The 17,611-nt window shown below is 37.0% G+C and overlaps 1 protein-coding gene across 1 annotated transcript in view; it reads left to right on the top strand.

The window, feature by feature from the left end:
- LOC107088731 (inactive dipeptidyl peptidase 10-like) overlaps positions 1–17,611 on the top strand; it is a 57,181-nt gene that overhangs the window by 13,338 nt on the left and 26,232 nt on the right. The window contains exons 2-5 of the mRNA XM_015381084.1: positions 5,190–5,304; positions 9,042–9,137; positions 9,229–9,323; positions 14,920–14,991. Coding sequence (XP_015236570.1) covers positions 5,190–5,304; positions 9,042–9,137; positions 9,229–9,323; positions 14,920–14,991 — 378 coding nt within the window. The remainder of the gene's footprint in view (positions 1–5,189; positions 5,305–9,041; positions 9,138–9,228; positions 9,324–14,919; positions 14,992–17,611) is intronic.

Raw genomic sequence — 17,611 nt, 5'->3', positions numbered from 1 at the left:
TAGCCTGTATAATCATTCTATGACCACTTTAATACTGTACCTCTAATTTTGTTGATTGTGCTTTATAGCTAATGAAAAGAGATTAATATACAAAAAACATTGTAAAAGAAATTTTCCTGCATATATGATCAATGGGATGTAGATAAGCTGAAGGAGCTGAATGTAGCTCTGCTGCAGACTGATTGCCTCCATTCAACAAATTTTAGTGCAGTATTTTATGGAAGCAATATAATAAGTGCAAGTTGTACATAATACACACAAATGTTCAACATTTTGTCTCGGAAGTAAACAAAATGTAGGAGCAAGACCTCTAAGAATCTGGGATTCAGCCAGACAAGGAGTGCATTTAAAATGTTTTTCAAAACAGTTTGTAAAGTATGTTTGTGAATGCAGGCTGGCATTCCAGAGCGGTGAGCAGCAGACTTGCTCAATGTAAAGCAACAAACTCAAGTTAGAGAATGGGGATCTATCTGTTGCCACATAATTAACTTTAATATTAGTTTATTATCACAATTATTAGTTTAACTGGAAGAAGTAACTTTGGTGGATTAATTAATCATTGTTACATTAATATTTAAATTTTCTGCAGTAAAAATATCTCCCCAATGTAGAGAGAATACACCCTATGAAATACTTTTTTATTGATCAAGTGTAGTAATGCATTGCGTTGGATTGCAATTAAGGTAGCACTGCTACCAAAATGGAAAAAGTAATTAGTTTTTTTAAGAGTACCTTTTCGAAAAAAGAAAAGAAAATTAAGTAGTTACTAACGTGTTATTTACATTACTTGTAATGTTGGTGGCAGGTATAAACAGTCCAGAATGTGATCAGAGTCTGAAGCCAAGATTAAGGAGATTTTTAAGGAGGGTTAATGTATTTCCATTAAAAAGGAAATGCAAGTTAATACATTTGTCCACACGTAAACATTTGTAAATAGCATAGCAGTGTGGTGGATATAAACACACAGCCGTAAAAAGGTGCCAGCCATCCTTGTCCAACTGCTTTTGCTCTTCATATTCTTCTTCTTACAAGGCAGTAAGGTCCAGATGCAGATGACGTGACTCGTGTGATGCAAAAAAGTGTTTCCACTGCAGTGTTGCAGAATATAAGGATTTTGATACGGCCATAAAAGGGTAAATGGCCTGTACTTATATAGCACTTTTTCAAGTCAGGAGACTTGACCAAAACGCTTTACACTACATTCAGTCATTCACTCACGCACTGATGGTGGCAAACTACATTGGTGCCAACAGTCCCTCAGACCGCCATCAGTAGACAATGCGGGTGAAGTGTCTTGCCCAAGGACACGACGACACTGAAAGCAAGAGCCAGGGCTTGAACCGTCAAACAGGGCAAACTCCTACATCCGACGCCACTGTTTCCCCCTTAGAGAAAATGTTTTAATTGAAAAACAATTTTTTTTCCTTCCATTTAGCAATTCCTTTTGAGGTAGAGTGGAAGGGGCATTGGCTGCATCTAATTATAAAAGCAAGGAGAGGCAAGCAGCCAGTCAGCCCAAAAGATATAAATCAGACAGAACTGATAACACAAATAAAGGCATTCTCTCATAAACATTGGCTGAAACATCACATAATATCAACCTGCAAAGGAATGTAGGGTTTTTGTCAAACAGTAAGGCTGGCAAGCCAGAAACTGATTGGAGAACAGATGGCTCAGTCAAACAATGAAGAGGCACTTTAATTTGATAAACTTCACAATGACTTAATGATGAACAGATAATTAGAATAAATATTTGAAAAAGATTTACAAAGATGCACCATTAGCTCATTTGTTTACTGTTTGCAGCATTTTACTTTCTGCTTCGTGTCTGCTCTTTTTTTGACATACTGCTTCAAACAAGCTGACCAAGTCCAGTAGGTGTTTTGAATTTAAACTCATTTTCTGTCAGGCTTCTATTCTTCTTGCTTTGTATTCAAATTATGACATCGACCAGATGAAAAAAAGAGAGAAACAGGAAAATACGTATATCCCTACAGCAGGCATATTAAACGCCAGTCCTCGAGGGCATCTTTCAGATGCGTCTCTGCCTTAGCCCACCTGAATCAAATAATCAGCTTATAGAAAGGGATATGTACTTGGCTGTTTGTTAAGGAGGTCATTTCAGATTTAATTTAGGTGCACTAAAGGTAGCCAGACAGCATCCCCATAGGATTGGAGTTTGAGAGTCTTGCCTTCTAATCAGCTTCAACAAAACTGATGAGCTCCTCAAATCTGAGAGCAAAATAGTCTCCATGTCAAAGAGGAAAGGCAATCAGAATCTCTTTATCTTTCTATCTGGATTTATGAGACATGTTAACAGTTTTTCTATTATAGAAATTGTTTCTTATGATATTAGGCACACTTCATTAAGGATGAGTTCATTTTTTTCTCTCAGTAAATTTCCTCCTCTCTTTGGGAAAAAATGGAAGAGTGGAGTTTTCCCTCCTTGGCATGAAATGAAAAATATTATTCCAATTTTAATTATTTTATAAGGTTTGTAGTTTTTTTTTGTAAGCAGTTAAGAGGAGTCTAGTCGTGTCACTCTGCAGCAACCATGCAGTTGCACTGCCTTGCGAAAATGTCCTGAGTTCGGATCAGGCCTAGAGTATTTCAGCATGGAGTTTATATGTTCTCACAGTGCATATATTGGTTCTTTCTGGGAACATTGGCATCCTTCAAAATTGTTCATTGGTTTTTCTTTAGTTAGTGAGTGTTTGTGTCCATGGTATATCCTACCCCTTGCTAACTGTTGTAGATAGGCATCAGCCTTTTCCTCAAACTTGCAAAGACTAGTAAGAAATAGATAATGGATGATTTAAATACGATTAATACAAAATTTATAATTTTAATTTTAGAGAAATGTCTAGATTACATTTGCTTAACAGCAGATGATGGTTAGTGAATAATTTTTTCGATATGAGTTTGTAGATTAAAAGATTGATAACCTGTTGAACTAGAAACAGTACAAACAGGCTGACTAAACACATTAAAAATTAACTTGCATTGAATAAAATGGAAATAATAATATGACAATCCAAAACTGAGCCCAGGTGTGGAAAAAGCTAAAATTCATTGTAACAGACAACAGGAACTACTGCCTGCTTTACAGAGAGGCTGCACAACAGACATCTGGAGCTTTACTGAGTTGCACAGTCCCTCAAATTTAATTTATTTCCCCATAAAACAAAACTAAAATTGTTCACTATAGCTCTAGTTTGTTGGTACAGGTTTGAATGAAGCCCAGCATGTGTAAAACATTCCCTAAAAGGATCAAAATGGAGAAAGAAACAAAGACAATGAAACTGTGCATCTGCAGAGCTGCTCAGCACAGAGCAGATTCAAAGGCATGTTAGAGGTCTGCTCCTGTGGAGTACATGGCTCATAAAGTTCAAAATAGAGTTGAAAACATAGATCTCACAAATGACAAAGGCAGAGTTTTTGATGTCACCTGAGCTTTAAGTCCAAAAGGGATCAAGTCTTTTCACACTTCTTATTGTTTCTTCAATTTTTAAACAAACATGAATACAAACTCACCCCCTTGAACCTTTTATATCTACCTAAAGTAGATGTAAAACGATTCGCTAATGCAAGTAAATTGCATAAGATTCTAGGTCTACAGATAAAAACATATCCAAAGACAAAATATAGAAAATCACCATACTTACCAGTTGCTCCAGATTTACGCAAGAGACACACATTTTTAATTATATCTTCCTCCATACTCCCGACCTGTAATTTCTCCCACCAATCTCTTGTTTTTTTTGAGTGTGGGGGATATATGTTACATTATCTGGCAACCCTACGCATAAAGCCTGCCAGAACACAAGTAGTTGGTGCTTCTCAGCACATCTCACCTGGGCAGCCGACTGGGCCGTATTCCCTTCCTCTTCTGGGGAAGGTGCCTGATTCCCAACTGAGAACATTGGACCTACCTCTGGGTGAAAGTTAAACACCAAGCTCATTCAGACAATGTCAAAATGCTCATGTTAAGCTTATTCAAGACTTTTATTTGTTGTTCTTTAAATTTTTACTGAAATTAAAATTACACTTTAGAACGAGATCATTTTGATTTACCTCTACTGGAGGAATGAGATTAATAGTTATTGTACCTCGTCTTCACACGCCTGCAGCCATCAAACAACCGCTGCTGTTCCTCACAGATTAAATTAACAAAAATTAGAGCCAATAGTCAGGATCAGCCAAAACTATTGACTATATTTCTCTCTGGGATGGAGTCACGTCAAACAGGAATAGACCAGATGAAGCTACTATAATGAGAAAAAGCAGAGTGAGCATAATGTGAGAGATTGAAATAACAAATACTGCAGAATGGGAGAATAGAGATGAATGAAGCAGAATGATCAAAAGGGGTTCCTATGTCCTCCGGCAGTCCAAGCCTATATCAGCATAACAATAGAGATAGCTCAGGATAACCTGAGCCAACCTTGATATAAGCTTTATCAGAAAGCAGGGTTTTAAGCCTTGCCTCAAAAGTAAACAGGGTGTCTGTCTCAATGACTAAAACTGGTAGTTTGTTCCATAGAAGAGGAGCCTGATAACTGATAAATCATTTATCTTGTCATTGTAGGCGATTAAATATTGCAAATAGTTCGCATTTTAAAATATTTTTTTCTGATTTAACAGTTTTTTTTTCTGTAAAATGTTTACACATTCCACATGTTTAAATTTTTGGATGGATTTGTTCTTGGATTTTTTTATAATGAGTCACGTTGAACTATGTTGGGGAAAGCCTGTTAAAATGCAAAACATTTTGTTGAATATGAATATAGAATAATGTTTCACTTACAATAAAAATTACGAACAAATATAAAAAAAATCTTTACTGTAATTTTCAGGGAACAAATTTCGCCATAGCCCTGTTTAAACTGTACATAATAAACTGCATTTAAGAAAATTGTGCATTATTGAAATAAAGCAAAGGAAAAAGAAAGAAAAAGCTTTTATTTTCTAGACTCATTAAAACCTGCTTTCCTAAAAGCAACAGTTTCATTTCTCCAGTTGAAAACTTGTGCAATTTGTTGAAGTCTAACTAATGCTGCAGATTGGTCTCTGTCCCCCGTGGCTCAACAAACCAATTTGTCTGACGGTGGAAATGAAGCAGCACTAATGTCCTCTCCTTATAGCCTGGCTCACGTTCATCACTGCGTTTGTTTTATCTCTCGCATCAGGACCTGGGCAGTTCAGACGGTCCCCCGCGGAACTGGAAGGGCATCGGGATCGCCATGGTGGTGATCCTGGGGGTTATGTCTCTGGTCATCCTTTCCGTCGTCATCCTCACTCCTGGTAAGACAAAAAGGTGGTAAAGAAGAGGAGGAAAGGTAGAGAATCAAAATGGAAAAGATGGATTTGGATCCAAAGGTTTGAAAGTTACATGAAAGGACCAATTTCATTCATGTGTGCAGCCATTAGTCTGCAACAAATTTAGCCTACAGAGTAAAATAGGAGGAAGAACTAATGGGGCTATGTTCTGAAGCTAAAAAGGTCTACCTACTGGCCCATCCTTTTGATGCATATTTGTTTAATCTTTACAAGAACCACAGCATAAATAAAACAGTTCAGCCTTTTTGAGAGGTTGAAAAAAGCTTTTTGACTCTTTGTCTTGTAGCAGTTGCCAAGCAACCAGGGCAGACTCCAAGAAGTTACTGCTCCTAGCCACAAAGTCTCTGAGAGATTATAAAACCCCCATAAGCTGGGACTTTGGCTTTAGCAATGATTAAACAAACAAGATATAAGGTGTTAATTAGTATGCTATAGAGAAAGACTAGAAGCTGGAGGGCGCCTGTTTTCTTTTGCTAAGTTATTCTCTACATGCTCAGGTTTGAAGGACAAACTTGAAAGCGGCATCTTTTCTGTCTTCTCTGAAAACCTCCTCCAGAATGCTGAACTTTTTGCTGCAGGTGTACTTTAAATGCACACTTCTTTTGCAGTGGTGTCAAAAGTACACACATTTGTTACTTAGTAGAAGTACAGATACTGCTGTTTCAAAACACTCTGGTAAAAGTTGAAGTGTCAACTTAACCTCTTTACTCAAGTAAAAATGAAAAAGTATGTGCTCCAAAAACTACTTAAAGTATAAAAGTGTAAAGTAACCTTTAAAAAAAGAAACAGCCAGAAGCCACTATATGAATTGAAAGCTCAATTTTTCGACCATTTCCAAAAATTCTTTGAGATAGGGCCAGGGATAAGGGAGGTCTTGTTGGTCTCCGTCTCCCGATACGCTCTCGCCTGTGTCTGACCTTTCAGACATTTCAACATCTTTTTTCTGAATCCTAAATTGTAGCATGACATAGATAATTTGCGTTTGCAGTTTGAAGAACACCTGATTGCTTCTGATGATTTCCTTTACCTAACCAATGAGTGTTTGCGTTATATGATTCATCCAATTACACTAGTTTTCACTAGATGTGGATGGCACCAATGATCTGCATTGGATGGCGCACATGACGTGAAATAAATATTTATAACCTTTAAATCAGGGGTAACCAATTAAAAATCAGCGGGGCGAATAAACAAAATCATCAACCAGTAAAGGTCCGGAGACATTTTTAATTATAATCTGTTACTTTAAACACAATTTAACACTGAAATAAAATGATGTGTTTATGATTTTAAAATGAAAATGTTTCCGTTTTAAAATCTAAAGTGTTTTTTGAAGTAGAGAACAACAATCTATCAGTTTGGTATTTAGACAATTTCCTGTTTCACGTAGTTTATAAAACACCTGAACTGACCGTTTGTTGTTTTTCTTCCTTTTTTCTGGCTTAATGAGAGCAGCGGGCTTTAGGCTGCCCTGCAAGGCTTTAAACCTGGGTTTGAATGGAGACAAAGCCATTCTCAAGTACATGTCAAAGTGCTCATTCGTGAGCCTGGATCCATATTTATTTTTGATTCTGTTCGTGGTGGAGAATCCTGCTACACAGCAGGTTGAGCCAAACATACTCAAAATATTCAGGCTCCGCTCCGGTCTGGCCAGGTCAAGATCCGCTTTTGCAATCGCACCAAACAGGAAAAAGAACGGCGAGAAGATCTGGGTTGTCAAATTAAAATATAGTAACAACAGATCGGTAACTACAAATTAGAGCATAATTCTTATATACTTCAAAAAAATAACACAGTTTATTTAAAAGATTGGATGCAAACTATTGGTACTTCAACAGACCAGGAAGCAGATTTCTCATCTCCATCAGATTCTGGATGCTGATGGGGATTTTTTTAATATGTCATTATTAAATTAAGCGTTAATTTCTGCATGTTTTGCTCCAATGAATTTAATGATAATATAGCACATGCTCTCCTGAAGCTCCGAGGATAAGTCTGAGCGCAGCAATACGGGAGGAACAGGGGAGGCTGTAGGCTTTGGTTTGCGGCAGGAGGTCTGGATGCTGCTGGGCGGAGATGGAGGATTTGGGATTTCGGGGTAAAAGGAGAATATTGGTTTATTCAATGCCAGTGAATTGTAAAATTCACAAGTACATAAATAAACCTTCCATTATATAAATAAAAAAATTGTATATTACCCAAGTATACATAATAATAATAAAGTATAACCTAAGAAATTAATGTCGTAAAAAATTTATATACTTACTTAGATATTTGTGTATAAATAAATATAAATATGAAGTAATTACATGACAATATATATATCTAGGGAGTTTCCAGTCTGTTGGATTCCTCTAAATTACCCCTGGTGTGTGCTACCCGTTATGAAGCAGATGTTGCTTCATAACAGGTAGCACACACCAGGGATGTATTAGTGATTCAGAGAAAAAATTAACGATGATTCTGATCCTTGATGTCCAGGGTCCTGCACATTTTAGATGCAACTCTGTTTCCATGCCTAAATCAAATGGGTGAATTACCTCCTCAGTATGCAGTCATGTTCTAGTGTTTTGATCAATTAAAGAGACAGTATATAATTGTTTACTTAAAATATATTTTCATTTTATATTTTACAACTAAAACACCGTTTGATGAGCAGACTCCTCAGTAGTTCAGCACCGATGTCGGCTAATTTCACAATTAAAGCGTTATATTTAAGATGGATTTTCTGGATACTCAGAAGTGGTATCAACTCAGTTCAACTCAGACGTAAAGGAAAAATCCAAGTAAGGTAATAAAGGAAAAAAAAAAACCTTGTCAAATACGAGCGCAAGCGCGAGGTTTTCAGCCCACACTGTTTACATTTGATCACTGCTGAACTTTAAAAAATGGAAATGTTATGATGCTGTACAAAACCAAATTTTATTTTGTGCACACACTGTGTATACACAATAACAATAAAAGTTGTCTAGGCCTAAGTCTAAGCGTCAAGAACAAGCAGAAGAGTGCTGTTGTTCTGTGTTTTGGTTACAGGTGGCAGTATAATTAGAATATAATGTTGTAATGCCTCAGGTGGAATAAGGATTCACATTTCTAAAAGGTGCAGCACTATAACTGAGAAAACCTGGATCTGTGAACTCAGAACTCAGCTTTTAAACAAAAAAGAAAAAGAAAAATTACAGCCCATTCATAATTTAACAAGAAGGTGATTAGATTTTCTCATAGGGATCAGGTTGAGATGGAAAGTTTTTTTCCTCAATAAACAAGTTACTCATGTTTGCATAGCACTAATATTGGAAACACTTGTTTCCTTTATTCTGTGTAGTTGATTAGAGGTTGGTTTGGGTCTTTGTTTACATCTTTGTTTGCGTGTTTTTTCCCCACTGGTTTTTGTTGATTTGTATTGCATTCTTTAATTGACGGGCACCTTTTAATTGGTTCTAAATGAACACTAAAAAATGAACAGACAAACACTGTCGTTATGTTTATTTTATCTGTGGTAAAAAAAAAATCATCCTGCAGATATATTTTTAATGAATAATGAGACTGATTTGTTCCTGAAAGATGAATTAATTGCAGCTTAACCATTCCTCATGCTGAAGCGATGAACTCAGCATGATGCTAGAAAGTGGGCCAAGCCCTGTTTTTTTATGTAAATAAGCTCTTCTATCATAGTTTGTTCTGTCTTTCTGCCTTTAAAGACGATTCTCACTTGTTACTCCGCTCCCATGTGACCATGGAGGACCTTGAGAGCGAAGAGTTTAAAGTTCATGATCCCTGTGCGGCATGGCTGAATGGTGAGGATCCATATTTCAAGCCACGCATTATGTGTTCATTTTCTGCACGTGTCTCAGATAAATCTGATGTTCTTCTCTGAAATCATAACAGATAACGAAGTGGTCCTGCACACCAGAGAGGGACATGTCCTGACATTCGCCCTCAACAGCAACCAGACCACAACTCTCCTGGACAACAGCTCTCTGGTAGGACAGCTTACAGTACGGCATGTCTGATATTAACTCACAGAATGAACAAACAGGTCGATGGAAATAAAACTGAGAGACAGATGCTATAGGGGCCTGCTGCACCACATGGAACATTTTAGACAAAAAAAGACTTGGCACGTTGGCACTATCAGCTCATATTTTCCCCCCAATCTGGCTCCTCTGTGAGCCCTCAGCGTGTGCCTTCAAAGAGATCTTCCCATTCGAAGGCAGCATTTTGAGCGCCGCCTCTGCTCTACACTAACAGACTTATGTGGGTCAATGCAGGGATGCTGAGAGCGGGGTTGTGTTGTCAGTATGATAAGGGTCTTTCCTGTGCTGAGGTGCTGGATTCTCATCTTCACTTCTGCTTCCATGAGAAAAAGATGAATGATTAAATATCAAAAGGCACAGATGAAGGTTGGCTGAGTCAATTTTCAATTAACAATTCAAAACAGCACATAGATTAGAAAAAAAGAATATTGGATTATAAATCGTTATCTGCAAGGGAAAAAAATTAGTAGTTGTAGTCAGAATCACACTTTTATAACTGTCATCTAATATTTAGCTTTAAATTGTGATTTTAAATCAATTCTTCTTCAAGGATGAATAATAACACATTTATTTATAATAAACTGTTATATCATGAATTAGGTTCTCGTGTTTCTGGACCCACGCTGAGCCAAAGTTTTTACTTCTCCCTCAGATATTTGTCTGAATTTTTCTTATATCTGTCACCCTGTAATGAAAGAAAATTTAAAATGTTTAACAATGAGCCAGAAACTAATAAGGTTCAAACTTATTCTAAGCTGGAAACTGCTGAAGTGCTATTTTATATCATTCTAACCTGCTTTCATAAAAAAAGGGGGAAAAAAGAGCTAAAGTCAAATGCTTCTGCCGAAAGACTTTGAGTTTAAACGAGACGAAGATTGAAATCTTTGACCATAATACTCTCTTTAAAAAAATAATTCTGCTGATACTAGTCACCTGAGCAGCCAGCAATATCTTACACCCAGGTGAGTTTGCAACAATAAGTTCATACAGGGTGTTCATATGGATCTATGTACAGAAAATAGGCATCTCAAATAACATATCAACATATTCTCATTATCAGTGCGTATGAAATCGTACGAAAAGACGAAAAAAAAAACGTCCAAAATTACTTTTCGTACGATTTCATACGCACTCATAATGAGAATAGGTTGAACATATATACATATAACATATAGCATTAAAAACCTCCTGTTTTGAGCTCTTTTCTGTCTCTGCTTTAGTGTGCCTTGCCTAGTTTGGGCTTATGGCAACATAAAGGGTGAATTTTGTGAACCAAGCACAGAGCTGCAGAGTCTCTTTTTTTATTTTTGATGTAAATCCACCGGCCGGCTGGCTGAACAGACTGCTGGTAATTGCTCTTCTCTAACATAGATTAACTCTCCCCTACTCAGCTGAGACGGAGCTGTAATGGAGTCAGAGGTGAAACAGCAACATTTTGATTTTTGTTCCTCAAATGGCTTTTTTCTTTTTTTAAAGATATGATTATGATAAAACAAAAAAACATTTTAATCTCAGCTAGTTATGTGAAATTTGCGATTGACAGCACATATGTGGGACGGTTTAATTGCCAGTGATACTGAACCAATACAGAGTAAAAGGACAACCTACAAATCCTTCAACTTCAAATATATATATATATATATGCACAACTATGTGGTGCTAAGTATTCATTTGCGATAACAAATATTAGTTGTTTTCTTCTTGCCTTCGCTGCAACACCAAGTCTCCCTGTGTGGGTGACGTACGCGTGATGATGTCATATCAGGTCATTACACCCTTCCTTAGGAAGACTAAACAAATTTTTAGACCTCTCTCAGTGGAATTTCTTTTTGTTTGTTTTTTTGACTCAGACATTAGCCAATAACAACAGTGGCTGTCACTTACCAGTTTGGGAGGCACTTTGTCTCAACTTTGAGCATAAGTGGTCAGACCCCCCATCAGATCACCGCTCTCTTATCAGAGTAAGTAGGGTTGCTTACACGGCGAATGCAGTTTGATTAAGGTAAATGCTCATACAGGAATAGTGTTATAACATTGTCAAAAGCTTAAGAGTTTTATTTTATATTATATAGGCCCTTTAAAAAATTGAGATGTGTGTATTTGAGTCTTTTATGAAGCTGTTAGTTGTAAAATCATTTAATCTTGGACAAGCTCAAATAAATGTGTAAAAGCCAAATGAGAATAAAGAATATTTCCTATGATGATGGTTTGAGTCAGACACAAATTTGGAAAGTGTGGCATTATACCGAATATTATACTTAACTTTTAAAGGCGGTAGGTGTTGAATATTTATAGATGGTGTGCAAAGAGGTGCTGATGCGTTCATCCAGTTTTTTTTTACCCACATGCAGAAACGCATGGAGACCCAGTGAATTTTAATGTTTTACTTACAAAAGCAGCGATAATTTGGAAGCAGAGAATTGAAGGAAGTCAGTTGAACTTTCTGGGTTAGTTTGATTTAGGGGAGAAAGCAGACTGATTAGGAAGGAGTTGGTTGACAACAACTGATGACTGATTGATTTGCTGACTTTAGAGATGAAGGGGAGGTAGTATGGATCTGTAGGGGTTTGCAGACTGTACCTTAGAGGTCCAGGTGAATGTGAGGTATCTCCGAGAGCGTTGGTATTTACAAAAGATGTGCTGGGAAGCAGGTGATGAAGACTGAGAACTGCTGCAGACATGTAAGACCTTTTCCATTAAGATCGGAGATGGACTGAGGTTCACTGATTAACTGGAACTATAACAGAGTCCACATTAAAAGATATTTGCTAGTAGACAAATTTCAACAAGAAAAATATTCCTGGTTTTAGGGCTTTTACTGGAACACCATCAGAGGCAACATCCAGCAAGAGAGATGATCCTTTTCATCTATATTGAGTAATGTTCTCAGGTGTGCAACAACACCGATCAACCCAGCCACCAGCAAAGATCCTCTCTGTGACAGAAAAGCTCACTCACACCAGAAAAAAAGCAAAACCCCAGCAACCCTAACAAACAGATTAGGAGAAGCTTTCGTGAATCCTGTTTTATACCCCTTACCTTTGAGCTTTCTTTGTCTTTTTAAATTGATCAATACATTGTAGATGATATATATAAATATAGACATGTTTTTTTAAGGACATAACTGAATATATTTTGTGACTTGAAATAACTATTCTTACATTTGGCAGTTTAATTTCATTGCTCTTATTTCCCTTTAATAGTCCATGTTTTGTCTGTCACCTATAACTTGATTTATGTTTCAGTTTCTGTGTTTCAGTTTTGTATCACCTGATATTTTCATTCTTTCTAACACTAAAATATAATTGCTTTGCTGTTTTTTTAGACCTGTTTCTGCAAGCATATCATAAGGTGTGCAAGGCAAAGCAGTTTTTGGTATTGCTTTTTTTTTTTTCTAAATTCATTTTTTTTTCTAAATTCAGTCTGGAACAAATCAGTTCAGTACACCTATCTTTGTTAATATGCAGTTATATCTTAGTAACATCCACAGCTTTCTCGTTTTTTTTAAAGATCAAGGGCGCCTCTCAAAATTACACAATGTCCAAGGTTGCATATTCTGCTTTTTTTTTTTTCCAAGTGTAATATTCTGCAAAAATGCTGCTGTCACAGAAGTAGAAGTTAGTCAGTGGTGCTAAGTTTAAGAACAGACTTCATGGTCGGAGAATATTCTATTAATTTCTTTCAAAGTAGATCTGAAATACAATGTCTTTAATTACAATCCACATTTTTACTGTTGGATAGTAATTTCCAGATTCCTCAGTGCCTACGAAAACCATTAGCCAACAAGTGGACTAATATCCAAGTAGTCATCAGTGCTGGAAACACAAATTAAAGAGAAATGAAGGTCCTTGGCACATTATCCCCCCACATTTTTATAAAAAATTTTGCATTTTCTTTTGCACAGGTTAACCTAACACTTCTCTTCTGCACAGGAAACTCTTAGCAGCTACTTATAGCTATAAATCAGCATGATGGTTCTTGATAGAAACTTCCAACATAAGCTATTTACTATCTTAATTGAGCAGTTGATTTAATACACTTCTTGACTGTCACCATTTTAGTTATGCTTTATTATTTTTTGATGTTTCCTTAAATTATTTAACCAATAAGTTAAACAAATCTTGGAGTCAGTGTCTGCAATAAATCCAGCAAATCACCGTCTGCTTTTTGTGTAATTTGTCTTCTGTGATAAAACAGACACATCTACAAAGTTTGTATAAAGAGTAAAACACATACATATTCTGCAGCAATACACCCAATGATATTATCACACAATGCATTCACTGTGTATGCTGAGGATGTTTGACTAATCTACAGATACCTTTAATAAATTGTATTTTATAGCAATACAAGAATACTATAAGAATAAGAATTTTTTAAGAGGAATCCCAACTACTCATCTTTAAAAACCATCTGTCAATAGGGAGAAGGAAGTCAGACTTCCTTAGTTCAACCCATTATTTAAATGTATGTGATTTTTTTGTCTTTTTTGAATGCAAATTTTTACTGCTCCTTCCCTTGGCCATCACACTATACAGACCCCTATATGACACAGCTACCTTATAGACATGACAGTCTTGGTGTTGCATAAAATTCGGCTTCATTTCATCACATTCAGCACCACATGAAACCAGAATTTAGATATATCAGCCGACATGGGCAGAAAAGAGAATGTGGCAGCAGCTTTAGAATGACGTCTGGGTCTGACAGTTTTTTTAATGAATTATATTATTAAGAGAACTTGTTAAAGGATTTAACCGAGGTTTTACAAGCCTGTAAATTGATTTGAAAAATCGATCTCCATATTCTTTAGATCGTTCTCATCAAGACTGACACTTAAATTAAGGGGAGGATTTGATAAACGCTTAAGTTAATGTCTTACCCGCTGTAGATGACTGTCTTGGCATCCTCATTCAGCATGAATCAGGATTGCTTGGACCCTGTGATTAACTAACGGCTTGTCCCTATTTGACTAATAGACCAAAGCAGACTTCCACCCTCTGCTGACGAGGAAAGCAGTTTGCCAACAATTATTTTTCTTCAAAAAAATCTACGGAAAATAGAACAAAGTTTGAAATAAGAGTAATTGATGGTGTTAAAAGAGTGAATAGATAAATAGATATAATCTTTTGTTTTGTAAACTGCTTATTGTTATATGGTATGTTTCATAATTCATGGTTTCTGTGGAAAAAGATTGAAATTGTTTGAAGGTTCTTAAAGTAGGATTTGAGTTTAACATGAGGACATTTTGAGCTTTTGGTTGTTTAAACGAGGTAGAAGTCCACATTGGTTTGGTTCTTCTTGTAATATCTGTTAGCTTCAGCGTCTGATGCCAAAATATCTGATGCAGGTAAGATATTAACTTTCATACTGTTTTAACAGAACCTCACCTAAAATTTTCCAAACTCAGTGGAAGGATAGGAAGCCATTTTCCATTTTTTCCAGTCAGTCTGATCATAATTTAATTTCTTCTATCAAAGAAAACAAGATAATAAGTTTCTAAGTTACTTTCAACTCTGCCTTTTTTCTTTTTTCTCTGCAGGATCTGACCTCAACTAAATTCCAGGTGTCTGCAGACAAGAAGTTTGTCCTCTTGGCGTATAACATTCGACCGGTAAGTTTTATATTATCAGCAAATTGGCCTCAGATAGAATCCAGACTTAATTATAAAGTTGTTTGCATTCAGAATACACCCAGAGTCATAAATCTTCTTCAAATATAAAGGACAGGTGATCCCCGCTAACAAAGCTTCACACATCTAACGCACCACTTGTGGCTGTTAAACAAAGGTTGATGTGCAATTTCAATCAGAGCTTTGCTGAAACAACAGAGAGAAGCAGCAAGGACATAAAGGAGGAGGCGGAGGTGTGTGTGTGTGTGTGTGTGTGTGTGTGTGTGTGTGTGTGTGTGTGTGTGTGTGTGTGTGTGTGAGCTCTGTTTCTGCAGCTGCAGCAGTCTCTAACACCCACCATCCAAATGACTGGGATAACATATGAGGAGTTGAATATTTAAACTGGTTTATTGCAGAACGGTTAGTGGGTGGAGGGTGGGCTAAGAAGGAGAGATTGCTGCAAAGTGTTCGGCAGAAGAGGTGGAAAAAAGTGAAGGCATGGGGGGGGGTCAAAGAGTTAAAGTGTAAGCTGCATAATGAAATAACCCTGCATGCTCGGTGGGGAATTTTAAGAACTTGTAGAGCCTGACAATCTCAGGTGGTTTAAGATAAGAGGAAGAAAAAAACATCTTTGGCTCACCTTCACTTGTATCCCCTCATCTCGCAAAGTCCTGCAAAGTTGCAACTCTTTTTTTCCTCAGAGGGAAAACAAGTTGGCTAATATCCAAGTAATCACCAGTGCTGGAAACGCATATTAAAGGGAAATGAAGATCCTCGGCACATTTTTCCCCCCACATTTTTATAAAAAATGCGCAAGCAGATTTCCCTGCCCTCATTTGTTTCAGCCTCGAGGTCTCCTGGATCTCTCTGGGTTTCCTGTTTTCTCCCGTAAATCACTGCGCATCCCTTTTTCACTCTGTGTGGAGACCGAATGAGCCTGTTGCTGTGGTACTGCATTCATCACAAAACACAGAGCTTCCATACTAACTAAATTATTGAAACGGTTATGCATACATTCATTTTTTTTTCTCACAAATCTGTGTGGGGAAACATGCTCAGATCTTTGGGACTCTGCTGGCTGATTTATAGGAAGTCATTACCATATTTCCTTTGATATCAGCAGGATTTTTCTTTCTTCTGCAAACTCAAGGATATAAGCACACTAAATATTTTGAGCAGGGGTGCAAACAAACTGGAAAGACTTGTTTATTCTGAAAATGGTATTTGTATGTTGTGTTTGTGGATTTCTTTCTCCATTCCCCCCTCAGTCTGTCTCTGTAGCTGTCTCCCCCACCTCCCTCCTTCATTTTCCTCACTCAAGCTCACTTTCTTCTATCTCTGGGGGGGATTTGTGCTGACTGAAGCAGTTCGTGCCAAGCACCGGCTCTGGCGTTCAGAAGAGGAGCGGCATGCTACTCGGAGTGGCAGAGAATGCAAGAGAAAACAGAAAGTCGTGCACTCAGGGTAGGGGGGAGGAGATAAATGGGATACGCTCCACTTGCCCTTAGACTCACTGCCCAGTTGAAATCAATTGGATTGTTTATCAAAGAGGGTCAGAGATCCAAGAAGGAAAGAGGTGCAATGAAGAGGGATGCATGAGCAGGCTATGTGTGAAGTTAAAAGGCTTCAGTGGATTTTGTATTAGCTCAGGAGGGTTTGGAAGGGTGGTGCCTGCTGGGTGAGAATAAATGGATTTTGATGAAAGAGAATACATAGGAGCTAGTTAGGGATTGTGACACAAAGCAACGAGGCAAAGCAGATTTCCTGCAGGAAAATATATCCCCTTGAAACCTGTTTGAATGAGCTTGTTTGCAGAACATAAAGTCTGCGTAGGAGTACAACCAAAATCTTCAGTCTTTTATTTTAGGTTTGCAGTGACAGTGGCACATGCAATAGTGTCACACAGTTTAAAGGGGAAGGAAGGTGATATGTTTTTTTTTTTGTTTGTTTGTTTGTTTTTTTTCATATAAATCATACATCGATATCTGAATTCTGGGGTGTTAATTTGCATTTAGTAGTTATGCACACCCATACTGATACCAGTTTCACAGGTTTTATTAGAGAAATTGGGTTTTTATTTTAACTCAAAAAGTTCAACTTCAAAAACAAACACTAAACTCATGAAACAGTGTGAATAAACAGAATTTATAATGAGAACAAACCAACTGACTGCACAAAGAAATGTAAAAAAACTTAACCGAGCTAACAAACAAATGATGCACACAGGTGTGTATATATATATATATATATATATATATACATACATATGTACCTCCAAGTTCTTCTACTTAATGAATAATGAGAAGTCTATAATTTTCATCATAGGTACACGTGAAAAAAATCCAGAAAATTACATTGTAGGATTTTTGAAGAAATTTGTAAATAATGTTGGAAAATAAGTATTTGTTCAATAAATAAAGTTCAACTCAGTACTTTGTAACATAACCTTTGTTGGCAATGACAGAGGTCAAACGTTTCCTGTAAGTCTTCACCAGGTTTGCACACACTGTAGCTGGCATTTTGGCCCATTCCTACACGCAGATCTCCTCTAGAGCAATGATGTTTCGAGGCTATCGCTATGTCTATGGGGTTGAGGTCTGAAGACTGGATAGGCCATTCCTGG

This window comes from Cyprinodon variegatus, unplaced genomic scaffold, assembly GCF_000732505.1.
Source record: "Cyprinodon variegatus isolate N-32 unplaced genomic scaffold, C_variegatus-1.0 Scaffold228, whole genome shotgun sequence".
Taxonomy (NCBI): Eukaryota; Metazoa; Chordata; class Actinopteri; order Cyprinodontiformes; family Cyprinodontidae; genus Cyprinodon; species Cyprinodon variegatus.
Note: the sequence above shows the minus strand (reverse complement) of the source record. Positions and strands in the feature narration are given on the sequence as shown.